The 18,636-nt window shown below is 47.9% G+C and overlaps 1 protein-coding gene and 1 pseudogene across 1 annotated transcript in view; one reads left to right on the top strand and one right to left on the bottom strand.

Annotated features, from left to right (window-relative positions):
* Positions 1–18,636, bottom strand: part of LOC149355633 (uncharacterized) — a 430,506-nt pseudogene that overhangs the window by 281,062 nt on the left and 130,808 nt on the right.
* Positions 1–18,636, top strand: part of LOC149355637 (uncharacterized) — a 94,918-nt gene that overhangs the window by 29,064 nt on the left and 47,218 nt on the right. The window contains exons 7-9 of the mRNA XM_089583961.1: positions 3,742–3,813; positions 9,925–10,031; positions 17,480–17,549. Coding sequence (XP_089440087.1) covers positions 3,742–3,813; positions 9,925–10,031; positions 17,480–17,549 — 249 coding nt within the window. The remainder of the gene's footprint in view (positions 1–3,741; positions 3,814–9,924; positions 10,032–17,479; positions 17,550–18,636) is intronic.

Genomic DNA, 18,636 nt, shown 5'->3' with positions numbered 1-18,636 from the left:
AGGAGGCTGGCGGATGACCTTGAGCCGTAGCCTAGCAACCGCCGCAGCTGGCGGACGCCGCGCGGCGTCATCCGCCAGCTGCGGCGGTTGCTAGGCTACGGCTCAAGGTCGGTCTCTGTGCCTCCTCGGAGCACCGCCACAGCGAAATTGCAAGTTCGTGGCCAATGTAGCTTTCGCTACAAAATTTGCTCGTAGCACATTTGTTACTTCTACCAGCAACTCAGTATTGGTCAGCGATCCTCAAAGATGATACAGTTTTCAAATTGCTTATAAGTAAAAGCTCGTTAATTCGAATTTCACGAGACCGGGAAAACAGTTCGAATTATCCGATGTTCGAATTATCGAATGGCCGCGAAAAAACCGGCAAGAACCATTTGAATCACGGTATATGTCTCGTATTTACTCGCGCAACGAACCCACTCGCATAATGAACCCACCCACCCCCGATTTTTGCCAAAGAATTTGAAAAAAAAAAAAATGTGTCCCTCGTTCCGCGCCGTCACGGTCCGCAACGCATTTCTTGGCGGCGCGCCAAGATGCTGCGCAGCGATAACATCACGGTGTGTTTACTTTTGGCGTTAGCTCTAGCAAGGGGGAAGTGAACTTGGCAGAGTGCCAACGCTTGTCCGGTTGTGGAAGCCTCGTTTTCAGTACGCTCGCCTTATCGTGCTGTGGGCGATTGGGGCGGACGCCGTCTACTGCCACTCAATCATTGGAACCCGCGATAGCAGCAGCAAACGCCTTTTGCAGCGAACGATGCTACAAGCCGGCGTCATGATCGCGGCGGACCGCGTGCTTCCATTGGCGACTGATGGGTGGAAGGATAGACGAGTGCAAAGAAAAAAAAAAGTTTTTCGCACGTAATTTGTAGCGCCCATCCGAAGTCATAGCCTTTCACGGGCGTTGGCTGGGACCGCGCCGACAGTACTTATCTGTATTTCCGAATTAACGAGTATTTAGTTGCGAGTTCCGGAGGTTGCGCGGAGACGAGGGTAGGCAGCCGCCACCGCCGCCGCCAACCCCTATATACTCCGGTGCCGCCGGCCGCCGCGCCGGTGATGGCGCCATGTCGGCTTTAACCACTCATCCACGGTTTTATCTGGTTCCATCTTCTGTCCCCGTTTAGGACTTCCGCAGCCTCGAACTATGCGGGAGGTGCTTTTTTTTTTTTTTGGCCACGTGCTGTGCGCCAAGCCGCACAGGCGCGGCGGCGCGTAGTTCGAATTATCCGTAGCGGAACCGACTCGCTTTCGAATTAACGGGCTTTTTTATACACAGATCTATATGGAGCTTGGCCGGACCAAGCAGTGTAGTTCGAATTAACGAGCTTGCACTTACCAGAGTTCATTATCTATATCAAGAACAAGCTTTAGCTCATTTTTGTGATCCAGACGGGATCCAGGCTGATCGACAGGCCGACAGGCCTCGGCCGGTCTCGACGCGCTCGCTCGCTCGCGCGCGTCGAGACCAGCCGTGGGCAGGCCGGCCCGCACGCCGGCCCAGCTCAAAGGAGCGCACCCTACGTCATCATGACGCTGCCGCTCTCCGCGCTCGCGTTGGCTCCCGCTTCCCGTCGTCGCGTTTGTCGCGGGCGGCCCGTCGTTGACATCTAGCAGGTTGGACGCAAGCGGCGCGCTGCGATCGGACGCTGCGGCGCCGTTAGGAACCTCGCGCCGCGGTGAATCGCGCTCGCTTTTCGCGCATGTGTTCCTGCCGTAACAACAAAATTCAGTGACCCTACCACGCATTTAGACCGTTTGTCTAGTCGAATGGCGCGAATCGAGCATGACCGGCCACTTTTCCGCATCCAAGACACCGCGGTTTTCTGGCATCGCAAAGCGCGAGGAAAACTTTATTTTCGTATGGATTCTGTCACGAGGAACACCAGGAATGTGCTTCCGACAGAGATTAACGGTTCGGGCGCGCTGCACCATGGAATTTGGCCCCGCTGAGCAGGGACACTCGGCACTCTCTTGGTGCCCGTTACTAGGCAGGTCATCGATCGTGGGTTTGGTACTTTTTTGGCCTGTTCTGTCCCTGCATGAGTCTAATTCGTCGGCGGTATTAATTTGGCACTGCATGCGCAAAGGGTCGCCGCCACGGCGGCGATGCCTACGCTCGGCGGCGGCGATGCCTCCGCTCGCCACTTCGCTCTAAGCGGGTCAAGCTCTTCGTGCGCTTCGAGTAATGCGGCTTAAAATGCATGCGTTTGGGTCGGGACCGGAAGAAATTTCGAATAAAGCGATATTTCGAGTAAAGCGATTTCGTTATAACGAGGGATTACTGTACCTCAACACGACGAAAAAACATGTTGCGATGCCGTGTCAGCTCAAAAACTGTATAAGCCTGTGGTATCTGACAAGCCTGAGTGTGCCTTGCCCACATACCACCACGGGTTTGGGCCAGAGCAGGCTGATGGCACAACCAGACTTCACTGCGAACCTACGCTCTCACTCTGAAAGAGGGCAGTAGTAAGGAACTTTATTAAGGACATAAAGTAAGCATCCAGTAGGTCGGCGAAAGAGGGGAAGTGCAGTTAATTGAGAGCGCATACATTTATTAGACAGAAGGATGCAGTGCAGAACATTGCACCAGCCCCCAAAGTATCAGCACAACCCCCAACTCTGCCGCAGCACCGAAAAGCTGGCCTGTTAGGAACCACACTCTTAGTGCGGTATATACCACGCAGAACAACAATCAATGGAAGGGGATATATACATAGGGTAGGGATCAGTGACGTCGCATGCACCACTCATGATGACAGTAACGAGGTGGTACTAGAATTACCATTCCCCCTCCAGGTAAATAATGCTGAAGATAACCTCCCGTGATACACTGAAGGTAAAGCTCCTCAAGGATCGCTCTCCTTTCTTTACAAGTTCAACCTGTAGACCTGTGGACAGGTTTTGGTGTCCGCTTTGAGCAGTGCAAAACTGCAATTAGAGAACTGATGGCTGGGACTAGCAGGCTAGCTGTGTCTGGACACTGTCGGGGCTCTTCATACTCTGGGTGCTTTACCTGAAGAGGCACCTCAGGAGCAGACTTTGGCACTGTGTTCTTCAGAATATACTTGAGAACATCCCGAGACGAGTTTGGTTGTGATGCCACTGCATGGGTCCCTCTGGGATGTTTATGGTGGCCATACGACGCCCTGCTGTGCCACTGACAGTGCCTGGTGACCACCAGTGGGCTAGGGTGGATACGTGTCAAGGTTCACGCCCAGGCAGGAGTGAATCTTGTGTCCTAGCAGCAATTTCGGTGGGATCTGAAGGGCATGCTGTCGGGCTAGTTGGTTATGCATATTGTGAAGAAATCGGCACAAAAAAGGAGACTAAGGACAAGGAAGGAGACACGTATGGGGATTAACAAGCGCTACCTACGCTTTCCTGCAAAAACGCTTCCTCACAAGAAATGCACCACTGCAAGAGAGCATCCCCACACCTTTGCTCACATGCTCAGGGAAGTTCTGTGGAGGTGCTCTTTGTGGGGGAAGCATTCTTTTTATTTTCGACTTACCGCTTTCCTCGGGACCGCTGCGTGGATGCTTCACGAGTACCGAGTTGCCGTCATTCGTGGTCGTTGCGATAGTTCAGTTTTAACCGAGGGTCATGCGACGCGGTTTTGTATTAGGCCGACATTTTTACATTATGTCTCTGGGAACGCAACTAAATGTTCTCACATTGTTTGTCTGGTGCGAGAATTCTTCTTAACGGGAGTCTACTGTACCGTGTTTTCCTGCAGCACCTGAATCTGTGCCTGAAGGAGAAAGAGGCAATGGTGGCCGGGCTGGAAAGGGAGCTGGGCTACCAAGAGGTGGGCAGTACTTGCTGTTCTTGCTCTCTGCTGTTTGAGCTGGTGTCTGCCTCTTGTGTGTGGGCACACAAGGCAGTCTGCATGGTAGTCTTGTGCAGCTGGAATATTGTTTCAGCGATCACACACCCTCTTGGTATAGCTTTCATGTAATGTGTCTATCTTCCAGTACTTGGAAGCCATGTCATGGGTGCATTAGGAGAGACCTCTTCTAGGACAAGACCATAGGACTTGTCACATATGCTTAGGGAATTGGCCCAAAGTAAACAAAAACAATGCACGCAGAGTAACTGCGTTGAGTTGGTGTTTGTGCTTTGCGTCTTTTGCACAGTCATCCTCATGCAGTGGATTTGGGGCATGCCTGATTTGCTTATAACTGGTTGCCGGGCCACAGTTCCCTGCTGTTGCGACAACGAGGAAGGCAAACAAGCCTAGGTGGAAGAGGCTCCCAGTGACTCATAGTATTGGCATAGGACAGAGTTGATTGGAGGGATGTGGGAGAGGCCTTTGCCCTTCAGTTGATGCAGTTATGCTGGTGATGATGATGACTCATGCCAGCCTCGGCTTGCAAATTCCTTTCAGGCACCCATGCTGGTGTGGTCGAGTAGGTGTATGGGCCTTCCATTTCTGTAACTTGCATAGGAGGTGAAGCACTACTGAGGTAACTGTGCATTCAGGACAGTCGTGTGACCACTTGCTGCTGAGTTGGAGGCAAGGCAGTCATGGCTCATCAGCCGAGGCAGGCTGTCTGTGCGACCAATTTGCAAGTTAAGCACCCGCATGGTGCTCAAGCATTTGATTTACTTGGCATTTTCTGTCATTGGAATACACGGGACTCTGATGGGTCTGAAGCATCAGTTTGAATAAACCTGACATTTAGGTTAATCGCATTCAAATTAACAAGATTTCAGCCCACTCAAAATGTCTGTGGAACTCACTTGCTTTTTGGCAAGAAGTTTCAGCTTTGCTGCCCGCTGCTCAGATCTTGCGTCAGAAGCTGCAGTCATGTCGGAGGAAACGCCGTGCTCAGTTGGCTCACTGCTTGACTTTCGCCTGACTGCTTATTTTTTTTTTTTTAATACGGTGTAAAGCATTGCTGTGTGCTCTGAAAGAAGACAGATGGGTGGTGTGTAGTCTACATATTGCAGATGTGTGTAACCAAGTGCTGGTGTGGCCCAGCTTTGAACACTTCTGAAGAGCCAGGCATGCCAGTCGCTGGTACTGGCCGCATCTGTGTGTGTGTCACTGTGCTCCTGGTGCATTTGCTTCGTACAGCTAGCTAGAGCCATCAGCATGATATCTTGGTCCTCAGTCGCTTTGGGACGTTAAGCCCCAATAAACCAAACCAAAACAAAACTCGGGGGCTGAGAATGTGCAGGCACACGGTAGCGTCATTGTCATCAGCCGAGTCCAATGCTAGAAAAAGGCCCTTCTCTGTTGTGGCACCTCCCATTGCCTCTCCATGCTAGCAAATTTTCTAAACACATTTCAGCTCATTCTGTGCTGGTTTTGATTGCATTTTTCTTCCTTGATATCTGCACTGTCATTCTAAGGCACAACTGATTTCCAGACATGTGTATTACATGCTTGCTTTTATAGGTTTAAAGTGTCTTATAGGCCAGTTTCACAGCATTGCACAAGAGCCAACAGCAACCAGACATGCAGCAACAAAACGCATCACCAACACAAGACAAAAGTGCAATGCACGAACATCATTATGTAATAGCATGAATAGATTGTAGGCCTACTGTTTTTTGCAGAGCGTAGTGAAGATGCTTGGAAGCATATTTGATTGAACTTGCTAAGTATGTTTAGCATGAAAGGCGACTCCTTGTGGAATCATCTACCAGAAAAATTTTTCAAAGGTAGTTTGTGTCGTTAAAGTTTTCGGCAATCAAAAATTGCCATTCAGCGCTTCCGAACCCTTCTTTCTCCTTTAGTTGTTCCTACTGCATTGGACACTACAGATCACTACACTGCACATCATTGCCAGCAAGCAGGACAAGTTGCCCATGATAGTGCTTCAGTATACGTTTTTTTTTCCCTGGTCCATCGCTTGAATACCGCCAGGTTATGTGTGCAACTCACCACGCTTGCTCAGCTTGCTTTCGTCCAGCAGCACCTTGGGTCAGTGCTGCTGACAGAACCCATCTGGCTAAAACGTGCCATCCTTCTGTCATGATGTGATAGCAGTGCTAAGAACGGGCAGGTATTTGAAAACACGCAAGAAACTGCAAACAATTTTTTGATGAAGTTTTTCAGGTTTTTCATGACATGTTGCAGGGATCTGTGCCATGTGATGCCCTTACCGAGCTAGCTAAGGCCCTCTCAGGTATGTAGCTTTCCCGCTTTGCAGCATACGAGGGACACCGCAGTGGGTTTGTTGACTCATGAGCATGGTGCAGAGAAGGCCTCAGGCAGAAACAGGAAAATGGGTTTAATGCCCAAATATGCGCAGTACGTACAAGCACTGGGGGGTTGTCACGGTTTTGAGGGGAAACGCACGGAAAGGCCCCTGAACTGCATGCTGCCGGCCTTTTCTCAGTCGGTAGAGAAAAAGACAGATGAGATGCAGGCAGTGTGGCACATTGTGCCCTGAGAGTGAAAGGGATCGCCCTCATCAGATGAGGGAATGCATTGTAGGGCCACAAGAGCCTATTTTCCTTCGGCACAATGTGCGCAGGGGCGAGGGGGGCAAAGGCAGGTGCGTCACATGGGCAGTGTGAGTCGGCGCGTGACGTCACATCCCCAAGATGGCAGCCCCCAGGGACCACACTAGGGACCTTGCCACGTGTGACCAGAGAATTAAGGATCTACACAGCGTAGACCAGCTATATGTCACTTAGGTGTTATCAGCACATTGTCTGGCATTTAGGAGGTTTTACTTATCATGTTCAGAAGTGTTTCAGTGAAAACACGTAAAGCTGCTCTAGAGTGGTGTAATTTAAAATATGGGTTACGTTTTTTGCCTGTTGGTACCATCATCATGATCAGCCCACTCACATCCACTGCAGGACAAAGGGCTCTCCCATGTATCTTTAATCCTGTTGTTTGCCAGCTGTGGCTGCCTTATTTCTGCAAACTTCTAATCTCATCTGCCCATCAGACTCTCTGCTATGTCTACATTTCCTTGGAATCCACTCCCTTACCGAAGGGGGCTGTTGGTTATCTTGCTTCGCATTACATGCCCTGCCTGTGCCCATTTCTTCTTCTTGATTTTCACTAGGACATCATTGCCTTGCATTGGTTCCCTGACCCATTCCGCTCTCTTCCAATGTTATGGCTATCATTGTCCTTTCCATAGCTCTCTGCACTGTCCTCAACTGAGTTTCAAGCCTATCCATTAGCCTGAGCTAGCGTTGTAGCCTGGGTTGTAGCATATGTGTCCATTGTGCTTTCTTTGTCAGCATTGAAGTTTTGAACCACTTGCTCGATTTCATTAAAGCTTGGGTGCTTTTTTATGTATATCAGTCCTGGGACCATCTCTGCCAAATTTTATCATTTGGTTGGGGGCTTTTTTTAAACTCTGCAGCGCTGACAATAAAGTGAGGGGATTTTCAATCTTGTGATTCCATTTTTCTCATCACCTTATATATTAGCGTTGTAGCTGGCTTTCAGGAAGGAAATTTTGTGAAGAACACAACTGAGCACGCGGTTATTTTTTCCTTTTTTTTCCGTACTGAAAAATGAGTTTAAAGAAACGGTGCAAAATGAAGCATTCTTTCAAAATACAGTGAAACTAAGCAACACAATTCCACAGTTGTGTACTCTGGACATTCCTAAGGCCATATAACTAAAAAAACTGGGAAAATTACCCTTATTTTTCAAACAGCAGTTTTGCTATGCAAGCATAGTCATCCTTGTCATGAAGGTTGCATAATGTGTTTCGTACTTATTTTTGAATAATGAAATTTGGCAGAGATGGACCCAGCAGTGATATAGAGCAAGCGGTTAAAAAGTTCACTCGTTAGGATAGTGTCCCCCTAAAGTCTCTGAACGAATTATATTGTTCATCAAGTCGTAAACAAGGTATTAGCTAGTCCACAACAAGCTTATTGCTGTTACTAGATTCTCCCTCCCTTAACTCTCTAACACCTGCCACGGTGGCTCAGTGGTTATGGCACTTGGCTGCTGACCTGAAAGACATAGGTTTGATCTTGGCCACGGCGGTCGAATTTTGATGGAGGTGAAATTCCAGAGGTCCGTGTACTGTGCGATGTCAGTGCACGTTAAAGAACACCATGGGTGGTCGAAATTTCCGGAGCCCTTCACTACGGCGTCCCCCGATAAACCGCGATAAACCATAAACCAAACCAAACCTTAACTCTCTAATGGACACATTTTTTTTTCTTTTGGATATGGTACCAAAACGGTCATTTATTGCTCATGCTACCATCTGTCGGCAAACCAAGAAAATGCTTTGGACGAGCCCAACTCGCCTTAAGCCGGACACAGAGTGCCACAAAACACACAAGCTGGGCTGAGCCAGAAATGATGGTCTGCTTATGGCAAGCCTGGCTCTTCCAAGCCCAGGGGTTAATTAATGCTTGGTGGGCCGTACAGGTATACTAAATGTTTCATAAAGGGTGAAAACAAAATTTCCAGTGCATCTGTTTCATTTCATAGCTGTGTTTTTTGGAAAGTGTTTGTTTTTACTTTAAACTACCTCTGTAGATGCTTGAAACTATTCAAAACCTGTGATGATATCTGGAACTATTAAGCGATATTCAGTTCAGTTCGGAACCAAGAACTTGATGTTTGCACACCTGTTATCGTAACCATGAATGTGGTTGAGATTCTGATTACAACCTCATGTGTTATTCTCGAAAGCTTGGTTTCAAGAATGGGAAGGAGCCTGTTCCACCAGTGGGCCTTTTTCTAGCAGCGCACCCCTCCAGAGGCTGCCATTTGCAGACACAGATTTGCCGTGTGGCAAAGGGAGGCGAGAGGGCGTCACTGTTGTAGATCCCTTTAGAAACAGCTTCTTGGTCTCACTTTAGGGCAGTATTTAAGAGTGTTCTGGCTTTGTCTAGCCAGAGCAGGTGCGCGTGATCCATATATGGACACACGTGCCCAGCAGTGTGTGGAAAAAATTAGGAGGACGCTTAAGCTTCGCCTTAAGAGTAGATGCGATAGCGTCTTCTCCTCCTTTTTCCACTTCTTATTCCTTTTCTTTCTCACTTCACACCTAAACTCACGTTGCAGTCGTAGTTCGTCAGCACATCGTTCTCAACAAACCCAATGCCACGAACACCAGCATAGCTTCCTTGCCGAACGAACGGGCAGCAAGCCGCGAGCTTCGTGGTGAACGCGCCTTGGATGTGCTCTGCGTTGTTCGCCGCTCACCGCGTGATTCGTGCGTCTCCACACGGCCCCACTGCGCCCGAACGAGACGAGCGGGAGGCGCCGCCGTCGCGCGCTTTCTGTTGGGGCAGTGGCGTACGTTGCGAGGAGGAGGAGGAGAGAGTGGTTTCAGTAGGCACTGCCTGATGGCACTACGTGCACGCCAAGTGAAGAGGAAAAGTAGCGGAAACATACTTTGCTACTCGCTTAACTGCGACTTCTGTAATTTCCATGCTCATATTTACTAATATACACCACAGTACATGTCTCCAAAGCACCCTTCTAAGACAACACCGTATTCACTAGATGCGCCTTTGTTCATTCCAAACCATCGAGCTGGCATGGTGGTGTGGTTAGCGTGCTCGTCTCGCACTCCGGAGACCCTGGTTCGATTTCCCACCTCGACCAATTTCCTACTCAGTTTTATTTATTAATGCTTCTGGGATTATTTTCTGCTCACGGCCACTGCTGCCGACACCGGCTTTTCTGCGACACGGGGCCCTTAACGCTGTCGTGTTAAAAGGTCCATTGCATCGAGCCTGGATTGGCTTGAGAAGAAAGGTTGGACCTGCAGTAAATGATTTACACAGCTACAAATCTGAGTGGCCAATTGAAGGTGTACCTTTACTCTGCACATCAAACATTGGCTGCTTTTTTTTTTTTTCCACAGCCTCGAAATTTTTGCCTTCTGACTGAGCATAGTACTCGTTTGACCTCGGGGGAGCAAGGCAAGGGTTAGTGGCCATGCAGCAGCTGCTCTCTCTTTCGCAGGTACGTGTGGAGCGTGAGCAGATACGCCACAAGCGCTGTCTGGACGCCCTTGAGGTAGCACACCGCCAACACCGCGACGAGAAGAACATCTTGCGAAGCCGCCTGAGGTGAGTGCCTCCCACTGCGGGAAAAAAACTGCATTGTTTTCACTTTGACTGCCAGTCGGAAAAACATTGGGGATAAAATTGCCACTGAAACCACTACACTCATTGGGGTTGAAAGACTGTTGTATAGCAAATGGCATATTTACATGGTATTGCCAAGAACACGTCTTGCGACCTTTATTGTGTGTTGAGGGGTGGTGTTTTTTGCTATTATACCTTTTTTTTATTGGTGATGTAACATGGTATTGTTACATTTCTAATCAATTAGCTTAATTAGCTTTATGCGATAACATATTCAGTAATATTCTAAATTGATCAACACCACAAAATAAATAAATTAATTAAAAATCCCCTGTGCCCCTTGGTTTCTGTGGCTGTTGGCTTCTTTCATGGTATTCCTGCGTGATCAGAAGTCATTTAGAGTACATCTTGGCCCCTGTATTAGCATGAGAAGTTGATTCACCAGTGGTCAATGTGCAAGTGGTCATAGAATAATGAACAAAAGCTTGCAGGATGCAGACTCACAGAAAAAAAAAAATAGCAGATGCAGCACGGATTTCCTCTCCTATCTGTATGCTTTTCATTGACCTCCTTTGCCTAACCCCACAGAAATATCTTTTTTTTTTTCTCCTAAAATTTGCTTTCCTTAAACTTCTTCCAAGACTTCACATAAAGCTGTGCTTCTAAAAGGGAATGTTGCCAAAAAATGATTAACGGAAGTTAACACGTTTACTGTTTCGTGGGGTCACGTTGTGTATCCCTGCTGTGTGGCATAAAATACTGAGTGGGGCTGTGAAGCTGTGGGCCAGCTCAGATTTTGTGAAGAACCTGCACAAAACACGCATGCATGGTTGCTACTGGCATCTGTTGTCGGTTCCAGTAAGTTGACTTTGCTGGAGGCTCACTGGTGGATCACGCTGCACCCAAGAAAATCTAAGGGCTGCCCACCAGGGGACCACGGAGCACAGGGAACTTCTAAAAACTGGGCTGTCATGTTTTTGTTGTGTTGTTGCGCTGGGTTCAGCGAGAGGGTGAATGAGAGGGTGAGGCATCACGTGGTCTGAAGAACAGTGGAACTGGTGCTGCACCGTCCAGTAGCCAGAACATGGCACTTTTTCGTGACGCTCGTGCATAGTTTTGTGTCAGTTACGTGCAGTGGAGAAACCTTCATAACCAAGTAACTGCCCTAAGCAAGTGATGACAGTGAATCGGCAGTGCTACGTTAGCAGACAAGTTTGGCAAGGAGGCAAGCAAGGTAGGGGCACGAAGGCGCAGGGCCTCAAAAGACACAACTGTGCCACTTAATCTAATACCACCATCTCAGCCTGCCTCTGCCTTCTGTACCTTGTTGATTTTCTCCTTTTAATCAGTGGAATTTGTGGCATGAATGTCGAGAATTCTGAGCTTTTTTTTTGGCTAAAACCAAATTTCTAAAATTTAATTCTGCTTACTTTTATCGTTTTTTTTTCCAGTTTAAAGGGACCATGAAAAGAATTAAAAGCCGCTTGTAAATGTTAGAAGTGATGCTCAGAAGCATTGACACCAAGTATGAGTCTTCGGAACTCAGCCGGCAATTTATTATGAATTTTTAAAAACCGTGTTTTTCAAAATTCGCGGGCCGCTTGGTGTCTTCGTAGGGAGCAATTCTGAAACCAAAACCGGGAAGATAGACGTCACTAGTCCCATGACGTCGGCAGGCCACCACACGCTGTCATTCGCTAGAGCCGCGGCAGCTTCGACGTCACGGGCACACTTCCGGTAGCGGTGAAAATCGTCTGCTCGAGCTGCCGCGCGACCCCCTGGGGCAAGCGCGAGCGAGGGCATTGCCTTCGCGCATATGGTTTTAATTTACCTCTGCCGCCTCTTTCTGTCGCGAGTTCGGGAGCCACTAGCAGTGCCTTTTTCGACCGCCCAAGATGAATACGCCGTGCTGTGTCGTCGGCTGCAAACCCAGTGACTGGCGAGGTGTTGAACTCAGGCATGTTACTCCTAGAGATGTGCGTGAGCGAGCAGCCTGGATGGAGCGCATCGGACTGCCAGCGTCGCACGCACGCCGAAGACTCCGCGTTTGCGGTCGACACTTCGCACCTGACGCTTACTACTATAATCCAGCGCTCGTTCGATAGTCAGGCATGCATGTCAAGCACCTGAAGCTTCGACCGAAGTCGCTGCCGACACTGTTTCTTCCCGCCGGGAAGGTGAGTTTCCAGCTTACAGCGATCGGTATGGACGTTTACACGATATGATCTGCGATGGAAGACAATTTTATCTACGAGAACTTAAAAAAAGGTGCCGCATTTACTTAGGGCACAGGACGAATTCGAAGCGTTAGCTGTCGCGGAGGGCCTTGGCCTGACGGCTACGTACTGCTGCTGTTCACATTCGGCTGCTGCTTCGACATGCAGACTCGGTCCCGACCTTCTTTGACTCTCCCGTCCGTTTTACGACCGTAATACCGTATGTTCCTTGTGTTCTAAGTCAGGCGGCGCGATTTTGCGATCCCGCAGCCGGGTGTCCAACATCATTCGAGAGCTAGGCTCAGTATATGCACGGTGTTTCACACCAAGACTTGGCAGCATCGGTGTGACGGCCGAACCAGCGCACAAAAAAATAAAACATTGTGTGAGCCGGGAACAGGTCCGGGTCCATTCTGCCAACTAGCAAAGAAACCCGACGCGCGCCGCAATCCAAGAAAGCGCCGAGACCGGAGAGACACTGCCGACGCACGCTGCTCCTCGCGAGTGCGACAACCGGAAGTTGTAAACCGAACGTCAGCGAATGACGTTTTCATGGGCGGAGCCCAATCCCGGAGCTGTTTTCTTTATTTTTTTATGGTGCCCCGCGCGTACGAGTTGAGGGGGGAGAGGAGGAGGGTGATTTTTAATCGCCTATAACTTCGTTGTTATTGATGCTAGCTCAAAAATTCTTGCACTGGAGTGACGAGTGATGGATTGCCTATCTTTACATAATCTCAATAAATTTGTTTCATAGTCCCTTTAAAGCAAAAAGTACAACAGGCTTTTCTCTGCCATTATTATGTATCGAATTAGCGATATTTGAACTATTTTGCAATCCTCTTCTAGTCTGATATACCTGGGTTCGGCTGTATACCTTCCAGCATTTTTACAGACTTTTCCACACTGTTGTTATGTGATGCCTGTATGACTGCTGATGTCTCAGTTGGACCAAATGCTTTTCTGTCATTGATGAAGGCTAAATGATGGCATCCATTGAACCCCATTGGCCCGTGGCCAGTCCTATGCACTCAGCATGTGTGATGCCATCATGTGCCAGCTTGTATCATTGCCTGCCTGATGCACCTGCCCTTGCTCTGTCACCCCGGCAGGGGACAGCCCCTCCTTTCCCAAAGCAGGATGGAGTGCAGTGTTCCCTCGACTCTGGTTTCCTCTGTATGCTGTTTCCAACCGGGCTGAACACCTTTGAACCACACTTGTCTTGGCAGGGCAAACCCATGTTTACCAGCCGTACCTGTAGTTGCATGTTGTTTGGCGGCCTTTTCGAGAGCGACCACCTGAAGGCTGCAACAATTTCACGGTACTTCTTGTAGAGGTTATACGTAGCTTGCAGCCCGTGAACCTGTTTCACTTGCTTAATGCTTGGAACGTACTTAGCATCAAAAGTCTGGTTCGGGCCCCGCCGTGGTGGCTCAGTGGTTACGGCGCTCAGCTGCTGGCCCGAAGGACGTGGGTTCGATCCCGGCCGCGGTGGCCTAACTTCGACGGAGGCGAAATTCTGGAGGCTCGTGTGCTGTGCGATGTCAGTGCACGTTAAAGAACCCCAGGTGTCGAAATTTCTGGAGCCCGTCACTACAGCATCCCTCATAGTCTGAGTCGCTTTGGGACGTTAAACCCCAATAAACCAAACCAAAAGTCTGGTTTAGGATAATTGGTCCTTGCTCATCTTGACTGTGGAGCACTAAACATATAGAGGCAAAAAGCACGATCAGCATGGTTTAGTCCTGACAACTGTATCCATTCAACTACACGCAAATTTATAGGAATCCATTACTGCATGGCAACACACTAACAGTCTTATGACAATATCATTAATATACGTGTCGTTCTTTTTAAGGACACGTGGATTTTTTCTTTTGGAAACCGCGAGAGTCATATGTAGGTGGACTGTACAGCAAGGTGGGCTTTGTCTGTGGTGGAATGCAGTTAAAATCTGAATTAACATATTTACCTAATTAACCTTTTATTTTTCTTTTAGGGCTCAAGATTAATTGCAGAATAGGGAGCAGTCAATATTGAAGGGTAGCCCAGTTTCTAAAATTTCTAAATTAGCACAGGTGCTGGAGATATTGAGCATGGAATTATGCACGTAAAATGAGCTTATACCGAAGCCAAACACACAATGTGCACCAGGAAAAGTGCAGCCCTACTGTTTCTTGGGTGTGTGTCTGGCTCCTGCCATGTGCAGTGTAGCTTAAAACTAATGGAAGAATGATGGGCTAATGGCCAACTTCTTGTTTACACAGCCATGTTTATGACATGGCTGTAATTTCTGCCATCCTCAGCAGTCATAACCTATACCAGACTACAGCATATGTAGTTCAGGAGTAACATATCTATATTCATATTTGTGCCTAGGAATTTGCTTAATCCGTGATCTATCTTGGACATCTCATGTCATCAATGCTACTTTTGAAGCTATCTATGTCCTTGGATATCTGGTATGCAACTTGCGAATAGCTCCACATTTTGTAAAGTCTGTGGCTTATTTGACTCTGAAGTTCGAACTCTGAAGTCAGACTTCTGAACTGACTAAAACTCAAACACGCATACTCCTTCTGGGACCCCCACCAAATTTACCTTATTAAAGTCCATCTCTGAGTCATAGTTGCGTAATCGCTTCATGATCGTTGCACCCTCTCTTATTAGTCACCAAAACAATGGTTGGCAGTTTAGCATTGCTAAGAATGAAATATTGTGCGAAAGCACAGTTTTTTTGTAGCTGGACACCACAGCCAAATACCTGAAAGTGTGATTGAGGTGTCCATTGTCCCAGGGAGCCAGTTATGCGCACCTCCTTTCCTAAAAATCAATGGAGTCTACAACGTTGTTAACGCCAGCGTCTGTGAACCCTATGAATGCTGCAGCCTATTGCTCCAGTGCCACACTTCTGCCATAGTGTTGTCCATGCAAACGCATGCAGCGCACACCTCTCTGTTACTACCACCACATAACTCTAAGTGCAGTTGAGGTGTCCACTGACCCAGGGAGCCAGTTATGTGCTGTGCGTTTCCTTTCCTTTCATGGGTATCTCAGAGGCTTCCTATCCACCTGTGGATTTTGTGAGGTAGGAGGCTTATAGTGCTGTTTGCGTATGGATGGAAGTTGATGAGGATGACAATGTGCTATGCACGCCCTGCTGCGGTGGCTCAGTGGTTACGGCGCTCAACTGCTGGGCCGAAAGACGCGGGTTCGATCCCAACCGCGGCGGCCGAATTTCGATGGAGGCGAAATTCTAGAGGCGCCCGTGTGCTGTGCGATGTCAGTGCACGTTAAAGAACCCCAGGTGGTCGAAATTTCCGGAGCCCTATGGCGTCCCTCATAGCCTGAGTCGCTTTGGGACGTTAAACCCCAGTAAACCAAAAAATGTGCTGTGCACAGCGCGAGAGCGTGGCATCTAAACACGAGGTGCAATTGGTTGTGGCAATGGCATAGTGCGCTCGTGCAGTGGCCAGCGACTCTGATCTGGTTACGCCACGGGGGTTCGAAACCCAGTCGCGGTAATATTTATTTTATTTCTGCAGGTATCTGAGAAGCTTCACTTCCACCTTTGGATTTTGCAGTGTAGGTGGCTAATAGTGCTTTTTCACTAAAGTAAACAAGGCTCAAGAGTCAAAGGTCGAGGCCTCAGCAACCCATCGGTTTTTTCAGGATTGCTAGTGAAATAGTGCTTGCATACTAAAAACTGTCCACTGCCCATGAGCATTCACTTGTGCACATCTCACATGGTTCTTTAACCAGACTGGTAACTTGTGGAGCAAACTGCCCACCAATACTGTGACACAGTTTGTTCCTAATTGCTTCAGGTTTGTTATCGAAGGCTTAATCAAATGATGCAGTACTAGCTCACCCTTCATGAAAGGCCCCCAAAGGACTAATGAAGTACTTTAAAATTAATGATCTCATGACTTGTTTTGGTCACTTGTCCGTCCCTTTAAGTCTCCCAACGTTCACTTGTGCTCTGTATCCTGGAAAAGTGGAAAAAAAAAGAATTTTATTATGGATGTTCGTTTCGATGTTTAGTGACGTACTACTACAGCTATCATAGTGTAGTCAGTGTATCATAGTGCAGTTCTCAAGTTTGTTTGTTCTTTTTTTTGTTGCTTTGTGCACCAATGCCATTCTAATAAATGTGCAAGAAATCGCTCAGTTGCTGATTGCTCATATTGGTCTGTGCTACTGTAATCTTGGAAGGGATCTGTTGTTTAGAGAAGTGCTAAGTATGCAAATGCATAAAAGTGGTCCTTAAAGCTAGAAGATATGTTGTAGAAGATGAGAATTCTGGGTGTGTTGCTAAGATTAAGCGTAGTGTGTTGGATGACTCGGTATAGTATCTGTAGTGGGATTTCTCACTACCTGTGTGAAGTTGCAACGCCTACACATTGAAGAAGTACTGGCACTGTGTCATGAAGGGGTTAAGGGCTAGGAAAATCATCAGACCTTACTGCAAATTGGAAAGCTAGTCATCACAGAGAATATCTGGACAGGAAGGATAGTAAGTAACAGTGCTGTTTATGCTAATGCATAGCTTATCAAGTGCTGGCATGTTAGCAGCTCAGCATAACATTTCCATGTGTAATGTCCACCCATGCCATATTAAGATCAGGTTTGACTTGCACATGAAGAAGCGATTGTTTTTGACACAGTGTGCCTGTGTTCTGATTTGTAAGAAAACACATCATAGTCTTTATCAGTGTGAAAAATTCAGTGCTGCATAAGTTAGAATTAAGTTGTGTTTCCTTTAGTATTATTATATCTGTGGCATTTAGATTTTTTCTGTGCCATTGGATAAAATACAGTCGAGCCCACTTATAATGGCTGCAGATATAATGAATGCTCGCTTATTATGAACGTTTGCGGTGCAACCATGAAAATATGCGTTCGGGTAATGGCAATGCGTCTCACATGCAAGCTGTGTAGCTTTCCTTTGTGGCTGTATGGCTGCGTTTGGGTGGATGCCAATGAGTAATTACTCGCTTATTACAAATTCTACTCCACCTTGGGGAATTCCCCTAAGCATCTGACCGACGCTGTTCTCACTTCTATTTATTGATCAACCTGAATATACTATTCACGAGCACGGCTAAATCACCCTGGTATAAAGCCTGCTGCTATTGGGATTACACATTGCATTTTTGGCGTGATAGTGATATTAGAGTTAAGCTTTCCCTCAAGCCTTTTCTTCTCTTTCCACAGGAGCATGGATCTCAAGTTGGACAAGTGCCGCAAGGCACAGGAGCGCACTGCCCTTCTACTTAACCAAAGGGTCAGTCCGCATTGCCAAAGTATTGGAAACCTTATCATTCGTGCTCTCTTGAGTTCATATTCCCACTGCAGGTCAGCTCCGGTGATACTGTGCTCTGTGATTTTGGTATTGCAAAAAAAAAAGGCTCTAGATCGATATTTTTCTAAAAGAGTGCTGCAGGGGTGGAATTGATGGGTTGTTTATGCCATTCTGAGCCGTGGGAGTTCTTGGTGTACTGTGAAACGATGTCAAATAATTTAGTAGTGACAGTCTTTGCCGCACAAGGAATTTCATGCTTCCCCCACCAAGAACGGTTGCAGTGTATCATTGACTGTGTTGAACGAAACTGCGGCACACATGCTCTGAGTGTAGACAGCGCAATAAAGACTGGGACATAGGAAGAACATAAAGACGAACACTGACTTTCAACTGAAGCTTTATTGCTTGGCCCGCGAAAATATATGCATCAGGCACTACCAACAACAGAAAACATGATGACAATCACGTGAACAAAATAATGCTAACAACTGTTGGTGGTGGTGGTGAAAAACATTTATTGTGCATTAAATTTTTTACAGAGAGGTGATTGGGGTAAGGCCCTATTGGCCCTTTCCCCTAAAAATACTAGGTGGAGCCCCTATTCCGGGCCCCATTGGCAAGCAACGCCGCCCGCGTCCGGTGAACCAAGGCCTTTTGGCTCTTTAGGTCCTGACAGCCGAGCAGGGCCGCCTCCCAGTCCTCTCTGGTGGGGTTGGGGTTGTGGGGGATAGATGGGTTTGATTGACACGCCCAAACCATGTGGAAGGTGTCAGCCATCTGCCCACAGAACTGGCACGTGCCATCAAAGGATGTGTTGAAACGCTTCCGCGCGTGCCTGGCGACGACCGCCATAGTCTTCTCTGGACATGTTGCGGGGAAGGGGTCGGACCCGGAGGGCGCGTCTCCAGGGTTCTGGCACTCTCTCCCTTTCTTCAGTGTGGTAGTCATGTTTGATGTGTAGCCGGTCCAAGAGGCGGCGACCGGACGTGGTCTGTGCAAGACGCGTGTATTGCTTGACTAAGTGGGCTTCTCGAAGCTCCCGGAATGTTAAAGGTTGCAACAGCGGCGC

Source organism: Amblyomma mixtum, chromosome 3 (assembly GCF_055824585.1).
Source record: "Amblyomma mixtum isolate Tamu chromosome 3, ASM5582458v1, whole genome shotgun sequence".
NCBI classification, from domain to species: domain Eukaryota; kingdom Metazoa; phylum Arthropoda; class Arachnida; order Ixodida; family Ixodidae; genus Amblyomma; species Amblyomma mixtum.
Note: the sequence above shows the minus strand (reverse complement) of the source record. Positions and strands in the feature narration are given on the sequence as shown.